Here is a 21,440-nt window from a genome sequence, read left to right as displayed (position 1 = left end):
CCATTCTTCGATGAGCATGTGTTCACCGGTTTTACAAATCCGATATGCACAGGTGAGCTCCCTAGATTTTCCTGGTAGTATGTTCAGAACTGTAAGGCGACCATTCTGGTACATCAGATGAGGCACACAATCCATTGGGAGTTTCTATTGAAAAACATAGTAATAACTTTGTAGTTAGCAATGATGTACTAGTTTTAGAAGTATGCAAAAGATGCACGGATGTCGTAATAGTAAAAAATCTTACCAGGGTATCTCCATAGAAGTTACCGTGGTTCAACACGTGCACTAGTGGCACATATTCACTATAATTTGGAGGAGTTCGATAATAGGTATTGTAATCCTCAAGAAGAGTACAAAATGCGATCAGATGATTTTTCTCCTTATAAGTTAATTCGGAGCCATCGGTGTAGTGGGTTTTGTCTACCATCTTCCGCACGGTCTTTGAAGAATTAAAATAAGTTGTCAACTATTTTGAAATAAACAATATAAATTAGTTAATAACTATGTTTGAGAAACTCACATAGCGGTAGAATGGGAAGCGTATCAACAAGGACCCAAATGTCCATATTGTCTTGCTCGATGTCAGGATCACCAAGATCCATGGTGACAATCATACCCTCATAAAAACCATACATTTTGCAAAGTGCTTCCCAATTTTGGCAACCAAAATGGGTTACGCTCTAAGCATTGCATAGATTTACTTCAAAATCCATATCATGATGGGTCCTTAGGTGTATTTTCTTTGTTTCAAAATTTTCATGGTCTTCAAAACCCATCCTCTCCAAGATATAGCGTCTTGCATGGCATGGGATAAGCTAGTCGAATTGTAAAAGATGAAAATTAGACGTTGAAATAGTTGAAGTCATGCTTAATTACGAAAAAAACACTTGTCATTGTTGCGTACCGTTTCAAAATCGAAGGTCTCCTCAAGCTTAATGCTGAAGCGCCGATCTTCGTTCAGCTCAACGAACCTGTCGCACATACCTCGATCGTCGTGGCACCAGCTTCACTCCTCCGGGAAACTGTCGTCGTCCGAGTACGACATTTCCTACGTTCATAATTCAAATATTAAACTTGTATAATTAAATATATGAACTAAAAATCTAAATTAGATTATTATTTTTCGAGAAAATCCAGGCCACTCAATATTTCCTACATATTCTAGCACAAGTCATGCCAGAATTCACGGAAAAATCCGGCATGACCTTTGCTAAAAAAGGACATATCGAGCACCTGAAATTTGCCGGAACGGAAATTAATCAACACTCTGGTAAAACATAGGCCACTCGGAGGTGTTACCTGAACATGACCGGCCACTTGGGCAACCACATATCCTATATGAGCAACACAAGATATAAATGGAGATTTGGCAGGTCTCACCTCGAGGTCAGAGGGGGTCGGTGACGGGGACGACGGCGGGGATGATGGAGGGGCTCCTTGATTTATGCAAAAGCAAAAACCTATAAGTTATCACTAATACATCCCAAATAATTGCTTAAACTAAAAAAATAACAACAAATATGACATGTTCAACTAGTTCTATTAATTTAACTAGTTCTTACTCAATATAAACTTACTATAAATAGAAAAAAACTAGTTCTTTCTAAAAATAAAGTAGTTCAACTAGTTATATTAGTTTACTTACTAAAGTAGTTCAGCTAAAACTAAACTAGTTCAGCTAGTTTATTAATTTACTTACTAAAAATACAGTAGTTCTATTAATTCAACTAGTTCAACTAGTTTATTAATTTACTTACTAAACTAGTTCAACTAAAACTAAACTAGTTCAACTAAAACTAAACTAGTTCAACTAAAACTAAACTAGTTCAACTACTAAAAATCATTATCTATGAACCCTAAATTAACATCTACTGCGGCGAGGGCGGGATCGTGATCGGGATCGGGAGGCAGCGGTGCTGGGTGGGCTCGGGTGGCGGCGGTGAGGTCGAGGGCGGTGGGAGGAGGGCTGCCGGTGGAGGAGGGAGGGGGAGGGGTGTCCGCAGGCGGAGGGAGGAGGGCGTGGTGCGAGAAGGAGGGAGGAGGGCGTGGTGAGAGGAAGAGGGACGGAAGAAGGGAGTACCTCGGCGGCGGACGGACGAAGGCGGCAGCGACGATGCACGATGACGGTTATCGACGCGGGCGAGAATGACTAAGAGGGGGAGAGTGAGTGAGAGAGAGGGTCGGCCGCGTGCGTGGGGATAAGGTAGGGTTAGTTGTAGCGTGTTTGCCAAAATGCGCTGTAGCTAATCTGAATAGCAGTAGCGCTGTGAAGTGTTGCGCGCTACTGCTAAGTTGGACTAGCAGTAGCGCTTTTCAGTTAAAAGCGCTACTGCTAAGTGTAAGTATGCAAAAATACGTCAATGCAAAAATACATTGGCCATCAATGATCTTTTTGTGTACAATGTGAATTGTCAATATGAGTCCTCTCCGGTAGGAACCGGAGAGGACTCATATTGCGGCCACAAATTCTACACATAGAGTTCAGTGAAGACCAACTGATTGTGATAGTTTCAGAAGTAACATATTTAAGGTGGTAAACACCCTGTTAGCGGAGCAAGGTGGGACTAAACTTGTGGGCTGAACTTAGCAATAGTGATTTTTTCAGAAGTGCGCTGCTGCTAACTTCTATAGCAGTAGCGCGGTTCAATATAGGGCGCTATTGCTATGACTAGCTGGATGGCGAGGTCCTGGCAATTAGAGCAGTAGCGCGGTTTAGTGCGCACGCGCTACTACTATTTTCCTTTCAGTAGTGCGTTTTGCTCGCACGCGCTGCTGCTAACTAGCAGGAGCGTCGTATTTTGAGGAGCGCTGCTGGTAAGATTCTGTGTATAGGCTTTTCCCTAGTAGTGTGAGGGCAAGTCTTTCAACCTCTTCCATTGTTGGGTGGTCATCAAGAGGCAGAAGAAGTTCAAGGCGCAATATGTCGCCCTCATGGCGTGTGGGGGGGAAGGCAACCCTGGAGGAGGTTGGGGAGGGTGAAAAGCCACGACCTCGGGGAAATACCAACTCCAAGAAGGAGGACAAGCGCGATGCGGCGTCGATCGCCTCGCTTGCAACTATGGAGGGCATGATGAGCAAAAAGGACACAAGGGAGGAGAAGTGTTGGCAAGACAAGGAATTGCAAATGAACGCCTTCATAGAGATCCAAAGGAGGAGGCTTGAGATGAACGCGGAGAAGCAAGCCAGGATGCTTGAGATGGAGGCGGAGAAGCAAGCCAAGATGCTCGAGATCAAGGCTGTCTCCAACGTGGTCTGGTAGGCCTCCTTCTCCTCCGGTTTGACCTCTGGCAGCGCCGGTGGGACGACGGGTTGAGTTGCACGCCGTGGAGGCGCTCCTACTCGTGCTTCAACGTGAACAAGATCTCCTAGTTGGGAGAATCTGGCGTGCAGGCAGGGTGCCTCTGCTGCTCATCTCTCGCCACCTGCCCACCTCCTCGGCATGCGCCTTCGTCGATCGGAGCACCGCCGACACCGGAATGCGTTGCGGGTCCAGATGCCAACCATGCGGGAGGTTGACATCCGGGTAGGGCAGCGCATGTCGGTACTGCCAGTGCCACCCCACGCTGGTGCACTAGGATGTACATGCGCTCCCTTTCCCGCGACGAGGTGGCAGCGACATCCGAGAAGAACTGGCGCCGGGGGCAAGCTTGCCTTGCCCTTGCTTAAAAAACCTATGGCGAGCGGGGCGGGTGGCTAGGATTTGTCTGTCGCCGGCGAGAGGGCAGACTTGGCTGGATGTGGATGGGAGAGGAAAGTGGATGAGGCTAGCCCCGCCGCACGCTTTCATTCAAAGGGACGACGACCGACAACTTCCACCCACTGTCAGGCGGGCCCGAGGTAGGTGGTCGTGTTTAGTACGACCGCGGGTGGTGGTTGGCAGCCAACATGGGAACGCGACGGACATCGAGAGGACGCGTTGTGTCTGTCTCATGTCCGTGAGACGCAAACCAAACGTAAATTTGGGCTTGAAATGTGTTTAGATGGATATCGAGCCGGATGCGGTTTGAATTTGGGCCCGCGCGTTGGGCCGAAGCTTTGGTCCGTTTTGATTCAAACGGACACGCACGGACAAAATGGATCTGCCCTAACTAGATAGTTCATGTTGAGTGTGATCCGCACCGAAAAAGGGGAACTCCTAGTCAGCGCCTTCAGCGCGCGCAGGCTAACCGGCGCCTGCAGCCGCGGCTGCATGGGTCGGCCCACAATGGTGCAGCGCGAAAAAAGGCGGGCGGAAAAACTCCTCTCAATTGAGATCGATCTCGCTCCCTCGCGCTTCTAAAGAGCGAGGCTAACCACTTGACCAACCAAGTTGTAGTGCTCCCTTAGAGCGAGAAAATTTTAAAGAATAGAAATATAGACGCACTATTAATTTTGCATTACACTGTAGCATTTAGATTTTCCAATTATTTAAAAACATGTGCACATATTACAAATGAAGTTCATGCACATGCAAAAAAAAGTTCGCGTATTCAAAAAATAGTTCGCCAAATCAAAAAAGTTCATGTATTCAAAATAAAGTTCACAGATTCAAAAGAGTTCATCAATTTTCAAAAAATGTCCATCAAACAATACAATTAGTTCATCAATTTGAATAAAAAAGTTCATAGAATTTCAAAAAAGTTCACCGAATTTGGAAAAAGTTCATCTAAATTGAAAAAAGATCATGTATTCAAAAACAAGTTCACAGATGCGAAAGAGTTCATCAATTTTCAAAATTGTTCATCGAACAATGAAAGTAGTTCATCGATTTGAATAAAATAAGTTCGTTGAATTTGAAAAAAAGTTCATCAATTTGTAAAAAGTTCATCAGATTTGGAAAAAGTTCATCAATTTTGAAAAAAGTTCATCGATTTTGAGAAAAATTTCAAAAAAATGAAAAAGTTCATCAAATTTAAAAAATAAGTTCATCGGATTTGGAAAAATTTCATCAATTTTGAAAAAAGTTCATCGATTTTGAGAAAAATTTCAAAAAAATGAAAAAGTTCATGAGATTTGAAAAATAAGTTCATCAATTTTGAAAAAAGGTTCAAGAGTTTTAAAAAAACAGTTCATGGATTTTGAAAACCAGTTCATCTATTTAAAAGAAAACAATTACGAATTGGGAAAAAGAAAAAGAAAAGAACAGAGAAAAAAGAAAAAAAGAAAAAAAGGAAGATAGAAATGGATGAAAAACGTGTTTGCTATCATAGTTAGTGAGGTAGTCGGGTTGGTCACGAGAGCGGCCGTCCTGGACGCAGCGGCAGCTGGACGTAGATATCCAGCCGCCCGCTGCGCCGAGGTGATGCGCGCACAGAATAGGTGAGAAACCCATAAACGATGCATACATCGGACGCGGAGCAATTGATCACGAGCTCACAGGAGCCCGGAATCACACCCATCCAGAATTGCTGTAAGATTCGATGCATGGAATGGAATCAGTCGGTGGGCTCACGCGGAGTGTGGAAAAAATGATATACGCCCATATACTGGCCTGACATATGGGCCCTGGTGAACGGAAGTTTCAACGTCGTCGGCGGAGAGAGCCCCGAGCCGTGGCTCGAGATGTCACCACAGTCCTGATCCGTGGCCCAGATCACCGGGTTCCGGTAGCACCATCAGAGTATGCAGTAAATGCGTTTAGGTGGGCCGCTTGGTGCTTGGGCAGATAAGTCGGGTTAGGTATTCTTCCCAGGCGGCGGGACGGCGGCGAAATCTACTGCGCCGACAGTGGCTACGCTATCCAGGAAGCTCGGAAGTTCACCGGCGGGCATGGAGTTCCTGATGCAACCTATAAACAGGTCAGAATCTGGATGGCTACCCCCTTGCTGATTTCGCTGGATTCGGTTTATTCCGACTGACTGCACTTTTGCCTTACCGAAAATTTGTGTGGATTATCTAGAACACTGCTAGAGGAGGTGAATGAAAATAACAACAATATGGAGCCGATGCGGTTCCCGGTGAGCGCGCCGACAGAGGTTGAGCTGCCTACGGCAGCTTCAAGTGCGGACGGCCAGAACTGCCCTGAAGACGCCGCTGCAGAGGCAGGAAGTGCAGGCAAGGCTCAGTGTTCAGAGCAATTGATAGAACAATTGGACCCAAAAAGTCAAAAACCCCAGGCTGGACACAAAGGTACGAACGATCGCTGTTGAAATGCATGATGAATTGCACTTCCAGTAGTACAATAAGATGATAAAATATATGTGGACACTAGGATAATCTAATAGTTTCAGTACAGAATCTAAATATTGTTTTCCTACGTCATATACTATAGTTGGTATGTGCATCCAATTCATTTATACGAACTTGCGATGCAAATTATCTTTGAATGGAAATCTGACAGTAAGCTGGTTACTATGTCAGTTAGATATATTTCAGTTTCAGCAAACTGAACCAACCTCTCATTTTGTGCTTGTTTTGACATGGGAGCAGAGTGCGTGTGGGTGCTGCTGCTCCAGGCAGGGCTCCTCATGCAGACAGGGTGACAGCGTTCGAAAAGACCGTTCGGCAATTTGCAGAGGATCCATGGGACATTGTCATAGTTCCAAAAGATAGGAACAAGTTTCGACACTCTTGGTGAAGCCTACGACTTTTAAAATTTTATATTCGTGGGAGAAAGGATTTGGCATTAGATATGGAAAGAGCAGGCTGAATGTGAACCGGACGAAGTGCATGCAAGAGATAGTGTGTGGATGTGAGGTAAGATAAATCATTGTACAAATTACCACATCTGATTATTACTTATGTAAGGAAATAGCAATAGATGATTTGTACTAACTATGCATTGTTTGTTTGTTTCATTCCTCAGGGGAAGCCAATCGTTGACAATACACGGTCTTGTCGCTGTCAATGTCCGGCACTCATAAGACTGTTGTGCTCCAAGGATAGTGGGTGGTACATAGCTAAGCATCGGGATATGCACAACCATGCATTGTCGCACACGTATGGACAGACACTGCGCTGGCCATCACACAAACATATTGATCAGTACAGTAGGAACCTTGTGAAGCAGCTAAGTCAAAATAATGTCAATCTTGCCAAGGTGTACAGCATTATCAGTAGCTTCTTTAGGAAGATGGAGAATGTACCTTTCACGAAGAGAGCTTTGCGGGAATCTGTGCGGAAAGATAAGCCGTGATCAGTCCGAGGATGATGTGAGGAAAACAATGGAAGTATTTCAAGAGCTGTGTGCAAAGGACCCGCAGTTTACATATCGAGTTCAAGCTGACAATGAAGGCAGAATCAGCACTCTGATGTGGGCTACTGGCAACAGCCGGCCGCAATACAGTTTCTTTGGTGATGTTGTTACATTTGATACAGCCTACCGGGGAACCTCTATGACATGCCTTTTGGTTTATTTGAGGGGGTGAACAATCATTTTCAGAGCATTATCCTTGCGGGAGTGTTGGTTCGAAGTGAGACAGTTGAAACATTTGAGTGGGTATTCTCTGAATTTATTAGGGTAATGGGTGGCAATGCACCACAAACAATCCTGACAGGTAATCAAAAAGTGAATTGATATTAGCTCAATTTCGATGCAGTGGAATGATGTAAATCCTGAAAATCTAATACACATCAACTTCAAACTTGTGCTGATCAAAACATGGCTATGGAGGTTGCCATAAAGAATGTGATGCCTGGCACAGCTCACCGATGATGCAAGTGGCATGTGCTAAAGAAGGCAAAAGAGTCACTTGGTCTGTTGTACTCTAAAAATAGTGATTTCGGTCCAGAGTACCACAAGGTTGTTAATCACATGTGAACTATAGATGAGTTTGAGGAAGGATGGAAGTACCTCATAGAGAAATACAACCTGAAGAGCCACAATTATATGACAAATTTGTACGAGGTAAGGCCCAAGTGTGCGAAGCCATACTTCAAGGGAGTCTTCTGTGCAAAGATGAGTAGTACGCAACGGAGTGAAAGTGCTAACCACATGCTGAAGAACTATGTGCCTCCTGGAAGCCCAATGCGTATCTTTGTCAGGAAGTATATGAGCTTAATGTTTGACCGGGAAGCAGAAGAGAATTATGAGGAGAAGCGGACAACAATAGTAAGCACCGTGTACATGATAACAATTGGTATAGTTTAGTTACAAACAAAACAAATAAGTGATACGAGGTACTGATAATCGTTTGTTTACTTTTTCCAGGGGAGGCCGCTAATGCGAGCAAATTTGGCTACCGAGAGGCATGCTGGGAAAATATACACTAGGGCTATGTTTGAGCAATTCGGACATATATTGTATGAGTGTGGTGCATATCAGGTGGAGGAGATCGATAAAGGTAAAAACTGTGTTGCAATACATAAAGATGCAACATGGAGAGAAAAAAGGTGTAAAACTTCATACAAAGTAACAATTATGGAAGGAGGTGATGAATTTGTCTGTCAGTGTGGGCAGTTTGCACACATGGGGCTGCTGTGCAACCACATCCTAAAGGTGATTTAGATGACATGGTTATCGGGATATGTGCTCTTTTTGCAACGATCAAGTTATGTGTTGAACCATAGTGCTAAGATGTTGTTTTGTCCGTTAATTATGTAATCTGCTCTGGGCACAAACGCACAACCTGCCCAGAGCCCCGGGGGGGGGGGGAGTGGGGATGTACCCAAACAGCCTCGTAAGCCGGCGAGATGCAAGAACTGTGGCATTGAAGGCCACCGCCGGAACAATTGCCACAAGAATGCAGAACTAAGGCTGAACTAACAAACTGGAAGTTTAAGAATTAGGCAATGCTAAATGATCAAGTCCTCCTTTTAGTTGTGAAAGAACCTGTGATATCTTGAACTATTCCTAATTGAGTACTTGGTGTAACAAAATATGTGTATTGTTTCTGTCAGCAGTGTATGCTCTGAATTTTATGAAGATTTTTCTGAAAGTGCTGCTGAAGTGGTTGTTGATTATCATGTATGACCACACGCTGAAGGAGAGTGTACGTACATCATGCATAGGGATGGTGTGAAGAGCAAAAATGCATTTAAATTATGTATGACAATTTTTGCACTAAGACAACTGAATAAACATCCACAGGCTGAATTGATTTTGCAGTATATCTGCCAGCCTCTCATAGACGTACCTATCTGTTTGCTTGCTGAACTAGGGGCATAACTAAATGCGGATGGCAACTGTTCTGTCAGGTGTTGGAGGGTGGCGACTGGCGAGTGTGTACAAATGGGGGTTGCGTCCAACCACATGGAGTAGCTCACAACAATTCAAAGGTGTGAGAGTCCTAATGGCAGATTCAAAAGGGTCTGGGACTGCATCTTCCTTGACCGGGACTGAAGAATGCTCAAAGGAATGCTATTGTAATCAGGTACGTTGCATGTGCTGATACCTCACTGAATGCACGTCTTCCTCGCCATATTGAGGCAACAAATTGCTGTTCATTTCAGGAAAATTGCAAGAGGCTGTGTTGGATCCCCAACTAATAAAGAGGATGGACGAGGAGAAGTGCTGGAGAAGATTGGGACCTGCCAACCGTGGGGCCATAAATGAGCACAACGGCTCAGTTGGAACATAATGTACAATGGAATGGTCCAATCCGTCATCCTCGGTCTGATCTGCCGCGTTGCTAACTCACGGAGTGAACTGAGCAGTGGGTCAGGTCCTATTTCGCTGAAAAACAGGCAGGAGCATATACCTGATACTATACAGACTGTAACACACATCGCAAGATATATAAATGGTCCTGATTCCGAGACCCTGTGAGCTCGGGCTCACATAAGCATTTTCGGCATACATCGCCGTATACAATCAATACTCGTGGCCACGTGTGCTCCGTGGGCTCGCATGGTGTGGTACAAACCTGACGCAAGGACCAGCACCGCAGGGCGCAGTGACCCTTTTTACCATGTGGGGACCTGGCGTGGGGTCGGTCCTTTTTCGACTATGCGGCCGCTGGCGTGCACGGCAGTGCACAGGCCTCTCTGCGCGTCGGTGGTTCACGCATGCGTGCCTCTACTCTGTCTTGGGCTAAGCAAATGTGGATAAAAATAATAATTTAAATAAGATTTCCCCGGTGGAGTTACGTTCGTTCTCTTGCCCCACGAAACAAATATGCAACACGCTGCCTGCTGCTTGCACGGCATCTATTTTTGATCCAAAACTGTTATGCGCCTGGTCCTCGAGATCTTGCTGGTCCTTCACGTTTATTTTTGAACTAAATCGCACCGCTGGCACATATATGAAAAAAATGGGTGATCAAAAACTGCATGAAATTGATCAACTGAGGGAAATGGATATTCAGTATTGCTTGCAGCCTGGTTCGGGCATTTGTAGAAATGGATGCTCGCGTTGCGGTCTGTTCTAGACACAAACCACCTAATCCTGGTACCTTGGGCACAAGATCAATGGCAGCGGCGGTGGTGTGGTCCGGATCCGGCGAGCATGGGACGAACTCTGGACATCTCGGAACAGCTGTAATGGATGGGTTTGTGTGGAAGAGAAGTAGAACAGGGCGTGTACTAAGACGTGTGCAAGTGAGCGATGCATACATAGGTGCATGGTGCTTAAATAGCCGTGGTACGTGCAGCTGTCGTCTTCGACTGCCATTTTGGAGCGCGTCCTTCTTGGTGTCAGAAAGTACTGTCAGCCTGGGCCTTCCTAAATACGCATATACGTTGAAAAACGCAGTCCATCGACAGCCTATACTCTAGAAAGCATGCCAGCTTGGTGCGAATCGCGAAGGTCCTCCCGCCGTGGATGCCGCGCGTGCAGCTGCCGCTGCGTCCAGACCTGCGTTTCTCGGTTGGTCACCCCACGATCACTGATAACCAGCGATGCAGGGTTTGAATCCTAGCTTGCGCTGTGTTTTTGCGGTTTTCCATAGAGTTTAGAAAGCGAAAGATGAAAGATGGGCCAGCCCACGAGATCCTGCTGCAGGCGCCGGTTTCTACTGTTTTTGCTAACCGGCGCCTGCAGCGCTAAATAGGAATTGCCCCGAAAAAGTACTCAAGCCGGGTAATTGGACCCTATTGGGCCGTGCCACCTTCATAAAAAAAGACCTGCCACGCGCGTGTACAAGTTGGAGTCGGACGAGCACCTTGGTTCTGTTTGGAATAATAACCGTCAATTGCCCTCGTACGGCCGTTTGGATTGAAACCAACGTTTTCGCGACGCCAAATTTCCGGCAGCTTCCTTCAGTTTTCGCGCTCACTAGTCGGTGAAACCGCCGTGGCGGCAGATTCCTTCACCATTTTTTTGGCGAGCCCGACATTGACGGGGCGGACTGGGGCGTGATCCAAATCGGAGAAAAGAAGGAAGAAAAAAGACATACCAGATCGATTGAGCGGCCGCAATAGCAGCAGAGAGGAAACCCCAAGCAAGAAACCCTGATTGGTCGAGCGGCGCGCCGCAGATGGAGCTCAGCGACAGCGAGCTGGCGGGGGTGAAGAGCTTCAGAGAGTACATCGAGTTGATGGAGAAGAAGGAGGAGGAGAAGGAGGAGCAACTTCGTAAAGACTGGGAGATTAAGGACAAGCGGACATATGGGGAGCAGGAGATCGAGGAACACCGTGAAGGCAGCAGGTCCTTTTGTTCCTTACTTTCTCCTTCCCCCGTCGCGGCAGGTAAGAAATTCTTGACTCCAAATTTTCTTCCGATGAATGAAGCTACGAATAAACCTAGCTCCGATAGATCCCCCGGCGCTCAATTTGGCCTGTGATCTGTTGAGATGTACGAAGTAAATCGGCTTTGGCATTGTGGATTCCTGAGATCTATGCAGGAAACCGGGTTGGCTCTGTGATTTCTTGAGATCGATGCAAGAAATCGGCTTACCTTTGTGATTTCTTGAAGATGGATGCAGGAACATAATGAAAAGTGACCTTTTTTTTATTGTACCACTAGTAGTATGTTATGTTTTAATTGAGATATCTCTGAGAACTACTCCCTCCGTCTAAATGGATAAAGAAAGCTAGATACATATATTTTTATCCATTTCTCCGATAAGTATTTTCGGACGGAGGGAGTAGATTTATTTTACATCCCAATTTATACCATTATAGCCTAGACCTTCCTTGCCTTGCAATTGCATAGCAAATTAGGAATAGGACACCAACCCATCCCATAGATGGATGTGTCGATATCCGATCTAGTTACCATGGATGGGAGTATGCTGTTGTTTACTACTACCTCTGTAAACAAATATAAGACGTTTCAGAGACTTGACAGAGGGAGTAATAACAAACTAATATTGTATGTTTCTCTTCCAATTGAGATTTAGTTTTAGAACCCATTCCCCTTGAAGAAGGGCCACAAATCCAGTCCATAACATTGTTTTAAAGACCAGAGAGTAGAGAAACCGAGTTTGCTTTGCATATCGAACTAGGAACAGGATACTCTAGCATTAGATTAAAGACCCTGGATGCATTGATATCCTATCTTTTACCATGGATGAGAGTATATTCAATTGTTTTCCCTGGTAATGAGCTAGTTTGTTACTCCCTCTGTCCCTATCTACATGGCACCGTCATTTTCCATGATTAAACGTTGACCATCAATTTCATCAATATAATACAATCAATAACTATGTCATGGAAATTATACCGTTGGAAACTATTATTACGCATCAAATGGATAACACCTAGCTCACATGTTATTGGTTATTAAAGTTGAATCTCAAAATACGTGTGTGCCACATAAATAGGGACGATGGAGTATCCACTAGTACATCTATAGTTTAATTTCCCTTTTTTTTTCAATTTTCTTAACCTAGCTTTTTTCCTTGCAGATTCTCAATATGGTGTTCCCAGGAAATCCTTGCAGATCTTCTCCATCAAAGTCACCGGCCTAAAATATGGTCTCAGCTGGCCACTGCAGGTTTATGGCTCTGTTGCTTTCAGGAACTCGGTAGAACCTAAAGTAAATTATCTCTTCAGATGCACCAAGGATAACTGCCAAACCCTCACTCAGAAGGTGAATGAGCGTGGCTACAACTCTCTGTGTGCCTATTTGTGTTAACTTAATTCTCTTACTGCCTGCTAGTAGCCTAGTGCTATTTAGACCTACAATCACTTTGTGCGTCCTGCTTCAACTTCTTTTTAATAGTATGGCAGGCAACTAATTAATTTTTATTGTGATGCTTGCATTGCAGGATCCATTTTTGCGCTTAACAGGCCCGTCTCGTGCCATTTGGTTACTTGACATGGTTTTCATTGATGTTCAGTTAAAGGTAAAGTGCAAAAAAGAGTCTGAAGATGAAGTGCTGACTTACAAATTTTCGGATTTCCATCAACTTTTTCCTTTTGATCCTTCTAAACATGTGATACGAAGACCTATTCCCTGCAAGCGCTGCACGCTTGAGCTTGATTTGGCAATGCTGCCTTCGTCAGTTGAGGCCACTGTGGGTGTCCGAGTTGTCTATGGGTCATGGCCTGATCAGTGTGCGGGGCTGGTTGCTTGCAATACCGAGAGTGTAAAAGGAGGGCAAGTGGTGCTGCTTGATTTTCAAGATGGAAAACTGCCTACCAAGTCTGATGGTGTGGTTGAGCTTGTGAGGCGTGTTGTCTCTGTAGATTACCCAGAGGGGAAACTGATTGTTTCCGTGGAGGCCTCTCGGGATGGGTTTTCTGCACAATGTACAGTCGAATTTGAGATGCAAGCGTCAGGAAGAAGTACTGACATGTGTGACCTTATTTTCTGCAAGATGGAGGTTACAGTTTGTTGGTCTACTCTTCTTCTGCAAAATATCCTTGATTAACCAGCTGTTGAACAATTCATTTATGTATTGTGAAAGTTGTGGTACACTCTACATGCCTATCCTAGTTGATTAATTGTGTTCGCTGATATGTGGTGTTACTCTCCGTCAGTTCAGCTAATGAGCATATTAGCAGTTGCTAATGAACTTTGGCACTATGCAATTATACCTTGTTTGTGAAAGTTAAGCTTATTGGTATTGGGTGCTAAGTTGTGTAGAACTCTGCATGCAGTTGGTACCCCAACCGTTGTGTTTCTTCTTACATATGTTCTGTCGAGGTTGCTCTGGTCTGAACTGCAATCTCTCCAGCCCGGGGTTCATTTGCTATGTTGATTACGCCATTAGTCCTTCCCCAACATGATTAAAACCGAGTTATCGAACAAAGCCGGCGTCTGATCCTGAAGCAGCGCTAGGGTTCCACTGGGTCCCTCGCTACTGTCTTCTATCGTCCTAATAGGTTCTAGTGAAATGTAGCTTATGATTTTTCTGATTCAGACGACAATCAGATCATTATTTTCAAGCTCGGGAAAGTTGTATCCCAGCTCAGGTACACGCTCTATCCCGCCCTCCTATTCTTGTTGTGATCTGTGCGCTGGGACAGACTGGAGCGAATAGTTTTTATTTTCTATCACAAATGTAAATTTTATTAAAACTTTTTACACGATTTGAAAGATCATCAACCCAATACTATATATGCATTTCCTTTTTAGATCTCGTTTTCTCATTTTTGCACTAAATTGGAGATCTTGGAGGATGCCGCTTCGACACGCTGCGAGATGCCGCTGCGGCGCGGTGGTCGGTGCGGTTCGCCGCCGATCTCAAATCGGTGGCGCGGCCTAAAATCCACCGTGGCGTGGTGGTGGTGCACCCACACACCGCGACGATATTCCTGGTTGACGAGCGCGGGTGCACGGGAGGCGGGTTCGTTTTGAGCCCGGGGGCCACGGTCGCGTTCCCCTGCCACGTTGCGCGCATCGAGGAGAACATCACCGGCGGGGGGGTTGCATCGGGAGACGGCGACGGAGAAATTGTGGCTGGTGGGGGTGCAGTTAAGGTGGAGAGAAGATTCAGATCGAGATCTGGTCAGACGTTTCCGCATTCCACCCTCCTCTCCCTGCCTGCCCCAACTTCCTCCCTGGTCGTTCGAGCGCATGACGGAGATGGTGGAGATCAGCGAGGAGAAGATGTGCAGATTTGCGGGCAGGGACGCGCGCATGCGGATCCGCTTGAGGGAGATCGGGGCGTGGTACTTGAGCAAACGCGAGATGTACGCGGAGGCGGAAGCAATCGTGGAGAACCTGACGGAGACGGAGGAGAGATCTCTGTTTGGGCGAGGTGGACGCAAGCCCCCGCTGCAGGTGCTGCTGTGGGCGGCGGATCAGGCGGATTCGCCGGTGAGGGCGGTGGCGAGGAAGTGGGTGGCCTTCACCATCTTCGCGACCGCAAACCTTGCCCCCGCCATGAGGCAATAGGCGCTTCGCCCGCGGGAGGGGTGCTAGCCCTTCCTGCTCCGGGGACGGCTATGGCTCCGATCGAGATTCGCGAAGACCCGGTTGATCAGGCGCCGCAGGAGACGGCGGGGGTGCGGCGTCGCTCCGCTCGCCTAGCCGTGGCTTCATCAACCTCGGAGGATCCAGCGCCTCGTCGCTCAGCACGCCTCGCCGGAAACAGAGCCTGAATTCCTCACTAGCTGGCAACCGGTTCTGGGTGCTAGCTAGTGAGGATTCAGACGATGTTTCTGACGAGGAATCAGACAGTTCAGGTATGACCCATCGAACTTCTTCCATGTACCTGGCTTACACCTGTGATGATGGGGATGGTCAGGGGGAAATTGATATCCAATGTCGAATTAGACGTGTTAATCGTAGATTGAGGAAAAGGATGGATAATTATGTCCAGAGTCTTTTGCTTAGAGATGGAAAAAATAGGAATGAGACAGTTCAGAGTGGGTTGATTCATATCGACTCACCTAATTGGGGGGATTTTCATAAACAGAAAATGGATATGGCACTTATTAGAATTAGGGATAAGATACCCAAGGTTTGGGATCTTCCTAGATTCCCTGAATATCTGTCAGATATTGATAATATGTGTGAGGTTGTTGAGATTGATAACAATAAGGATATTGAGAGGGGCATGTCTGGGTGTGTTACCTTTTCACCTGATAATGATATGAAAATAGATACTATTCTAGTGAATGTCAGTTTAGAAGAAGCTATGGCAGAATTTCAAGCTTGCTTTGCTAAAGAAGGATCAGGTGCTGGGGGGGAGCAGGCAACAGGGGGGGACTAGTGTGAGGGGAGAGAAAGTGGATCAGATGGGCCTGGGTCAAGGGTGGCCCAATAATGGATGGCCCCAAAGAAGCCCAGATACTGACAGTGGAGACGAGGGCCTATATAAAGGAGGGATCCCAACTTTCGTCCCTGATCCCGATTTCCTCCACCTCCCAAACCCTAGAGGGATCTTGGCGGCGACCAGTGAAGAAGAAGAGGTGGTGGAAGGAGGACTATCCTGGGGAGAAGAAGAAGACATGGCTGACAGGCAGGAGAGTTGGAGGCCAAGGCCTAGAAGGGGAAACTATCAAGGAGGGAGAGGTAATTTCCACGGTCGATCTGAGCATTTTGGGAGAGGTTTCAACAGACAGGATGAGAGAGAGGTGGATGGTTATGGTTGGAGAAACAAAGAGGGGGGTTTCAGAGAAGGATCTGAGACGAATAGCAGTGGCTCTGGTGGGGATGGAAATTCTGCTGGAAGTGGAAGAGAAGGAGACAATAAGTTTGGCAGATTTGCTTCTGAAAGAGGGGGAAATCAACAGGAGAGATTCCAGGTTGGGGGGAATGAAAACAGACAAGAAAGTGGTTCTGGGATTGCTGCAAATTTGGGAATTCAGGGGGGCCAGTCCAGTTGGCAGGTGGCTTCCCTGTGATGAGCAACAGTAATTTTCCTCAGCTTGTGCCAGTGGGGATGGGACTGGGACAGTTTGGTCTTGTGCCTCAGGAACAATTGGTACAGCAGTATCAATTCCTACTGTCCAACATGCCAAAACAAGAGACCTTACTGCAACAAGAAAATACCAGAGTGGAAGGACAAAAGGAAACAGCCAAGAAGAAGGAGATTGGAAATCCAAAAGAGCTCTTTTGTGTGAAGTGCAAGGAACAGGGGCATGTGAAGAGTGATTGCAAAAATAAGGTTTTCTGTGTGGTGTGCCAAAGACCATCTCATAACACTGAAGAATGCACCATTCTAAAGCAGCCTAAGCCAGTTGCTAAATATGTGGGATATGGAGCCAGGGGTTTGGGGTGTCTTTTGGTGCAGAACACTAAGGAAATTGTAGCTGTTGAGCACATCAATCCTATGGCCCAGGTGACTGTTCATGAGGGACAGCTGAATGATACCACAGTGGCCTATGGCTTCAGCAAGATGTTTGACTGGGGATGGACATGGAGAGCCAAGTTCCAGAGTCCTACAACCTTTCTTATGAGATTTCCTAGTAAAGCCAAATTGGTGGAGCTGAAAAACTTTGGCAAATTCACTTTGCTGGGCACTGGTGCCATGGTTGAGGTTGATTTCTGGAGTCCAGATGACAGGGCTAAAGGGAAGCTACACTCAATCTGGATTAAGATATGGGGGGTCCCTGATAATCTGAGACATTACTTGGGAGTTTGTGAGATTGGTTCAGCTTTGGGGCCAGTGGTTGAAGTGGATGTAGATCATATTCACTCTAGGGAGTAAGGGACTTGCATAAGGTTCCTGCTGGCACAGAAATCACTACCAAGGACTTGTTGCTGTATGATATAGGTTTTGAGTTTGATTCAGTTGCTGAACAAGGTTGGTACAAGTTTGAGGAGGGAAATAAAAGGAAAACCTTTGATTATCTGGACTTAGAGAGCCATGATGCACAGAGGGAGAAGGAGGTGCAGAAAAAAAGTAAACAATCTGAACCTGCAAAGTCATTGGTTAGTTTAGGAAGTTTGGGACTAAAGCAGTATGAGCAAGTGATTCTGAAGACAGGGGATGTACCTCAGAAAGATGAGTTGCTCAAGGACAAGGCAGAGGTGGGAACTGCTGGAGAAAGACAAGGAGAAGAAAAAGTTTAAAAGTTAGATTGCAGAAAGCAGAGGAGTTGGCAGCAAGGCAGACTGCCCAACTGATGTTGGAGGAAAAAAAGAGAAAGGAAATGGATATTATTAGGAAATCACTAGAAAGGGAAGTTAAGAGACAACATGAACTTCTGCAGATAAACCTGAAGGTCAGTGAAGATGTGAGAGGATCTCAATCAGGGGAAAAGCAGCTTGGGAGTGAAGATGAGAGGGAGAATTCAGGAGAGGGAGCAGTAGCAGAAGATAATAAAGATAGTGGGGAAGGTATGTCAGAGCTGGAACTAATGGAACAGGCAGTGGGCCTGGGATATATGGAGCTTGTGGACTATACTGCCAGTCAGGAAACTGAATCCTTTGAGACCAAAATCAAAAAGGCTGGCATAGGAGGGTTGGAATCCCAGGATGAGGAAGAATTGAGAAGATGCATTAGGTTGAAAGGCAAGGAAGACAAAAAGATCACTGAACTGGCTAAAGAGAGAGTGGCACAGAAGAACAACTATGGTGAGTATTCTCCTTCTGATGTCATATCTAGGCCTATTGATATTTTACAGCAGATTGCTGAGGGGGTTGGGGTTAGCTTAGGATCTAAACCTGATATTGTCAATCACAATCTGGAATTGATTAAAATGGCTGAACAGGCTAGAATTGATATGTGGCTAACTGATTATAATAATAAACAGAAGCAAAACCACATGCCTGAGGAGCATGACTTTCTTGACACTGGAGAATATTCTCTATTAGATCTGTTAGAAGATGAAGAAATTGAAAAAGAGGAAGAGGAGAATGAGGAGTGGGAATTAGTGAAGGGACTTTTCTCATCAAAAAGAGAAAAGAAAAAAGGCAAAACTACTAGAGGTTCTGGAGTTAAAATTGCCTCAGTTGTCAGAAATTTAGAACTCTCAGATAGGAAGAAAAAGAAAAAAGATGAGGGGCATTTTTTGGAATATGAGAGGTTTTGGGGGTGATATTAAGAAAAGATTTTTAAGAGAGATGATTATGGATATGAAAGTTGACTTTCTGGGTCTGCAGGAGACCATGAGACAACAATTTTCCAGAAATGATCTACAACAAGTTTGTGCAGGGAGGGATTTCCATTGGCATTTCACCCCAGCTAGGGGGAAATCTGGTGGCCTTCTACTGGGTGTGAATTATACCACACTAGATATAATTTCTCAGGATGAGGGGGATTATCATATTAAAATGACAGTCCAAGATATTGAAAAAAGGTTCATTTGGGACCTAGTGGTGATATATGGTGAGGCACAACCAGAGAGGAAAGCTTTGTTCCTGGCTGAGCTGTCCAGAGTTTTCCAAAATTCTATCAACCCTATTTTGATTGGAGGGGACTTTAATATTATTAGGAAAGCCAGTGAGAAAAATAAACCACGATCCCCTGGACGTTAGAGTTTTCTCTTCAATGCCATTTTGGAACAGGCTGGGGTGAGAGAATTGGATATGAATGGGAGGAAATTTACTTGGGGTAATTGTATGCTGAATCCCACGTTTGAGAAACTAGATAGAATTCTATGTAGCACTGATTGGGAAAAGGTCTACCCCTTAACCCAAGTAACAGCCCTAACTAGGGAGAAATCAGATCATACTCCTCTTTATTTGGATTCTGGGGATTTCCAAAAAATAGAACCAATCTTTAGATTTGAAAATGCTTGGTTTATGAGGGAGGGGATTGATGAAATTGTTCAGAAAGTTTGGAATGATTCTTCCATCAAAGGAGACAGCATAGACAGGTTGCTGGGGAAGTTTAGAATGTTAAGACCCAAACTTAAAGGGTGGAACAGAAATATGAATGCTTGTTATGTGGAGCTAAAGAAAGATATTCTACTCAAATTAGATATCATTGATAAAAATTGTGAGGTTAATGCCTTACAGCTGCTGATAGAAAGGAACAGATTGAGTTGAGGGCCCAGCTTGATAGATTGCTCAAACAAGAAGAAGCTAAATGGAAACAGAGAGCCAAAATTGATGAACTGCTGGAGGGAGACAGCAATACCAAATTCTTTCATGCCAAAGCAAATGGGAGACTTAGGAGGAATAAAAATCTCTAGGTTAGAACAAGAGGAGGGGGTGATAGAAGGAGATAAGAATTTGATGGAATATATCACTTCTTTCTACAAAAACTTATTTGGCCCACCAGATAACTCCTCTGTTTCTCTAAATATTGATAATCCTGCTAGGATTCCAATGGAATATGCTAATCTGTTAGTGGAAGAATTCTCTTTAGAAGAGATCAAAAAGGTTGTCTTTAAAATGGCACACAATAAATCTCCTGGGCCAGATGGCTTCACGGCTGAATTTTACCAACACTATTGGGAGTTGGTGAAATTTGATTTGAAAGCTCTTCTAGATGATTTAGCCAGTAGGAAAATTGACATTAGTAGACTGAACTATGGAATCATAACCCTGGTCCCAAAAGGGATTGGTGCTAATCAAATTCAGAAGTTCAGGCCTATCTGTCTATTAAATGTTTGCTTTAAAATTATCACCAAAGTCTTGATGAATAGACTTAATTTGGTAGCTGCCAGGGTCATCTCCCCTGTACAAACTGCCTTTGTTAAGGGCAGATATATCATGGAGGGGGTCCTGATCTTACATGAGGCTTTAAATAGCATCAAAAAGAATAAGCAAAGTGCTATTCTTTTGAAAATTGACTTTGAAAAGGCTTATGATAAAATCAAATGGTCCTTTTTCTTTCAAATGCTTAAGCTGAAAGGATTTCCAGACAAATGGGTTGACTGGGTTATGGAAACAATTAGAGGGGGAAAGGTTTGTGTCAAGGTTAATGAGAATTTAGGAAAATATTTCTGTTCTTATAAAGGCCTGAGATAAGGGGATTCTTTATCTCCTCTAAATTTTGATCTGGCTGCTGATGCTCTAGCAATTATGTTAAATAAGGCTAGAGAGAATGGATTAGTTAAAGGGGTCTTGAGTGATTATACAACAAATAGGGTCAACATGTTGCAATATGCAGATGACACTATATTCCTGCTGCAAGATGATATGGACAGTGCACAAAAATTGAAATATATCCTATGTTTGTTTGAACAAATGTCTGGTCTGAAGATTAATTTTCATAAAAGTGAACTTTTCTTATTTGGTGCGGCAATTGATAAGAAAGATGAATATGCAAAAATATTTACTTGCCCGGTGGGTGCTCTACCTATGAAATACTTAGGGTTACCTGTTGATAAAAATAGAATCAGAAATAAACATTGGAAGCCTCCTGAGACTAAGATGGAAAAAAAATGTGAAACTTGGCAAGGTAGACTGTTAGCTAGTGCAGGGAGAGTTACTTTGATCCCATCTGCCCTTACAGGCATACCCTACTTTATGATGTCCTTCTATGGGCTCCCGGTGGGGGTTGAGAAGCGCATGGATTTCTTTAGAGCTAGATTATTATGGCAAGAAGATGATCAGAAGAGGAAGTACCATTTGGTGAAATGGTCTGAGGTTTGCAGGCCAAAGGACATGGGGGGCCTGGGGATACAAAATTTAGCCTGTATGAACAAGGCTTTGCTGTGTAAGTGGTGGTGGAAATTATATACAACTGAGGGATTGTGGCAAGATATAGTTTTAGAAAAGTATGTTAAGAATAAAAGTATGGGCAATGTTATGGTCAAACAGGGTGATTCACAGTTTTGGAGGGGGATACTAA

General features: G+C 44.8%; 1 protein-coding gene across 2 annotated transcripts; it reads left to right on the top strand.

The window, feature by feature from the left end:
* The first annotated feature begins 11,074 nt into the window (after nt 1-11,074).
* LOC119365236 lies at nt 11,075-13,759 on the top strand. Of its 2 annotated transcripts, XM_037630850.1 has the most exons (4): nt 11,075-11,544; nt 12,705-12,889; nt 13,068-13,145; nt 13,247-13,362. In XM_037630850.1, the coding sequence occupies exons 1-4, from the start codon at nt 11,334-11,336 to the stop codon at nt 13,274-13,276; spliced, it is 504 nt and encodes a 167-aa protein (XP_037486747.1). In that variant the 5' UTR covers nt 11,075-11,333; the 3' UTR covers nt 13,277-13,362. The 2 variants fall into 2 exon arrangements, with proteins under 2 accessions (XP_037486747.1, XP_037486746.1); XM_037630849.1 differs by having other exon boundaries at nt 11,077-11,544; nt 13,068-13,759.
* Nucleotides 13,760-21,440: the final 7,681 nt, after the last annotated feature.

Source organism: Triticum dicoccoides, chromosome 2B (assembly GCF_002162155.2).
Source record: "Triticum dicoccoides isolate Atlit2015 ecotype Zavitan chromosome 2B, WEW_v2.0, whole genome shotgun sequence".
In the NCBI taxonomy this organism is placed as follows: domain Eukaryota; kingdom Viridiplantae; phylum Streptophyta; class Magnoliopsida; order Poales; family Poaceae; genus Triticum; species Triticum dicoccoides.
Note: the sequence above shows the minus strand (reverse complement) of the source record. Positions and strands in the feature narration are given on the sequence as shown.

Coding starts and splice junctions, on each gene's coding strand:
- LOC119365236 (XM_037630849.1), top strand. CDS start 11,334: ATGGAGCTCAGCGACAGCGAGCTGGCGGGGGTGAAGAGCTTCAGAGAG. Junction 11,545..12,704: donor TCCTTCCCCCGTCGCGGCAG/GTAAGAAATTCT, acceptor TTTTCCTTGCAG/ATTCTCAATATGGTGTTCCC. Junction 12,890..13,067: donor GCCAAACCCTCACTCAGAAG/GTGAATGAGCGT, acceptor CTTGCATTGCAG/GATCCATTTTTGCGCTTAAC.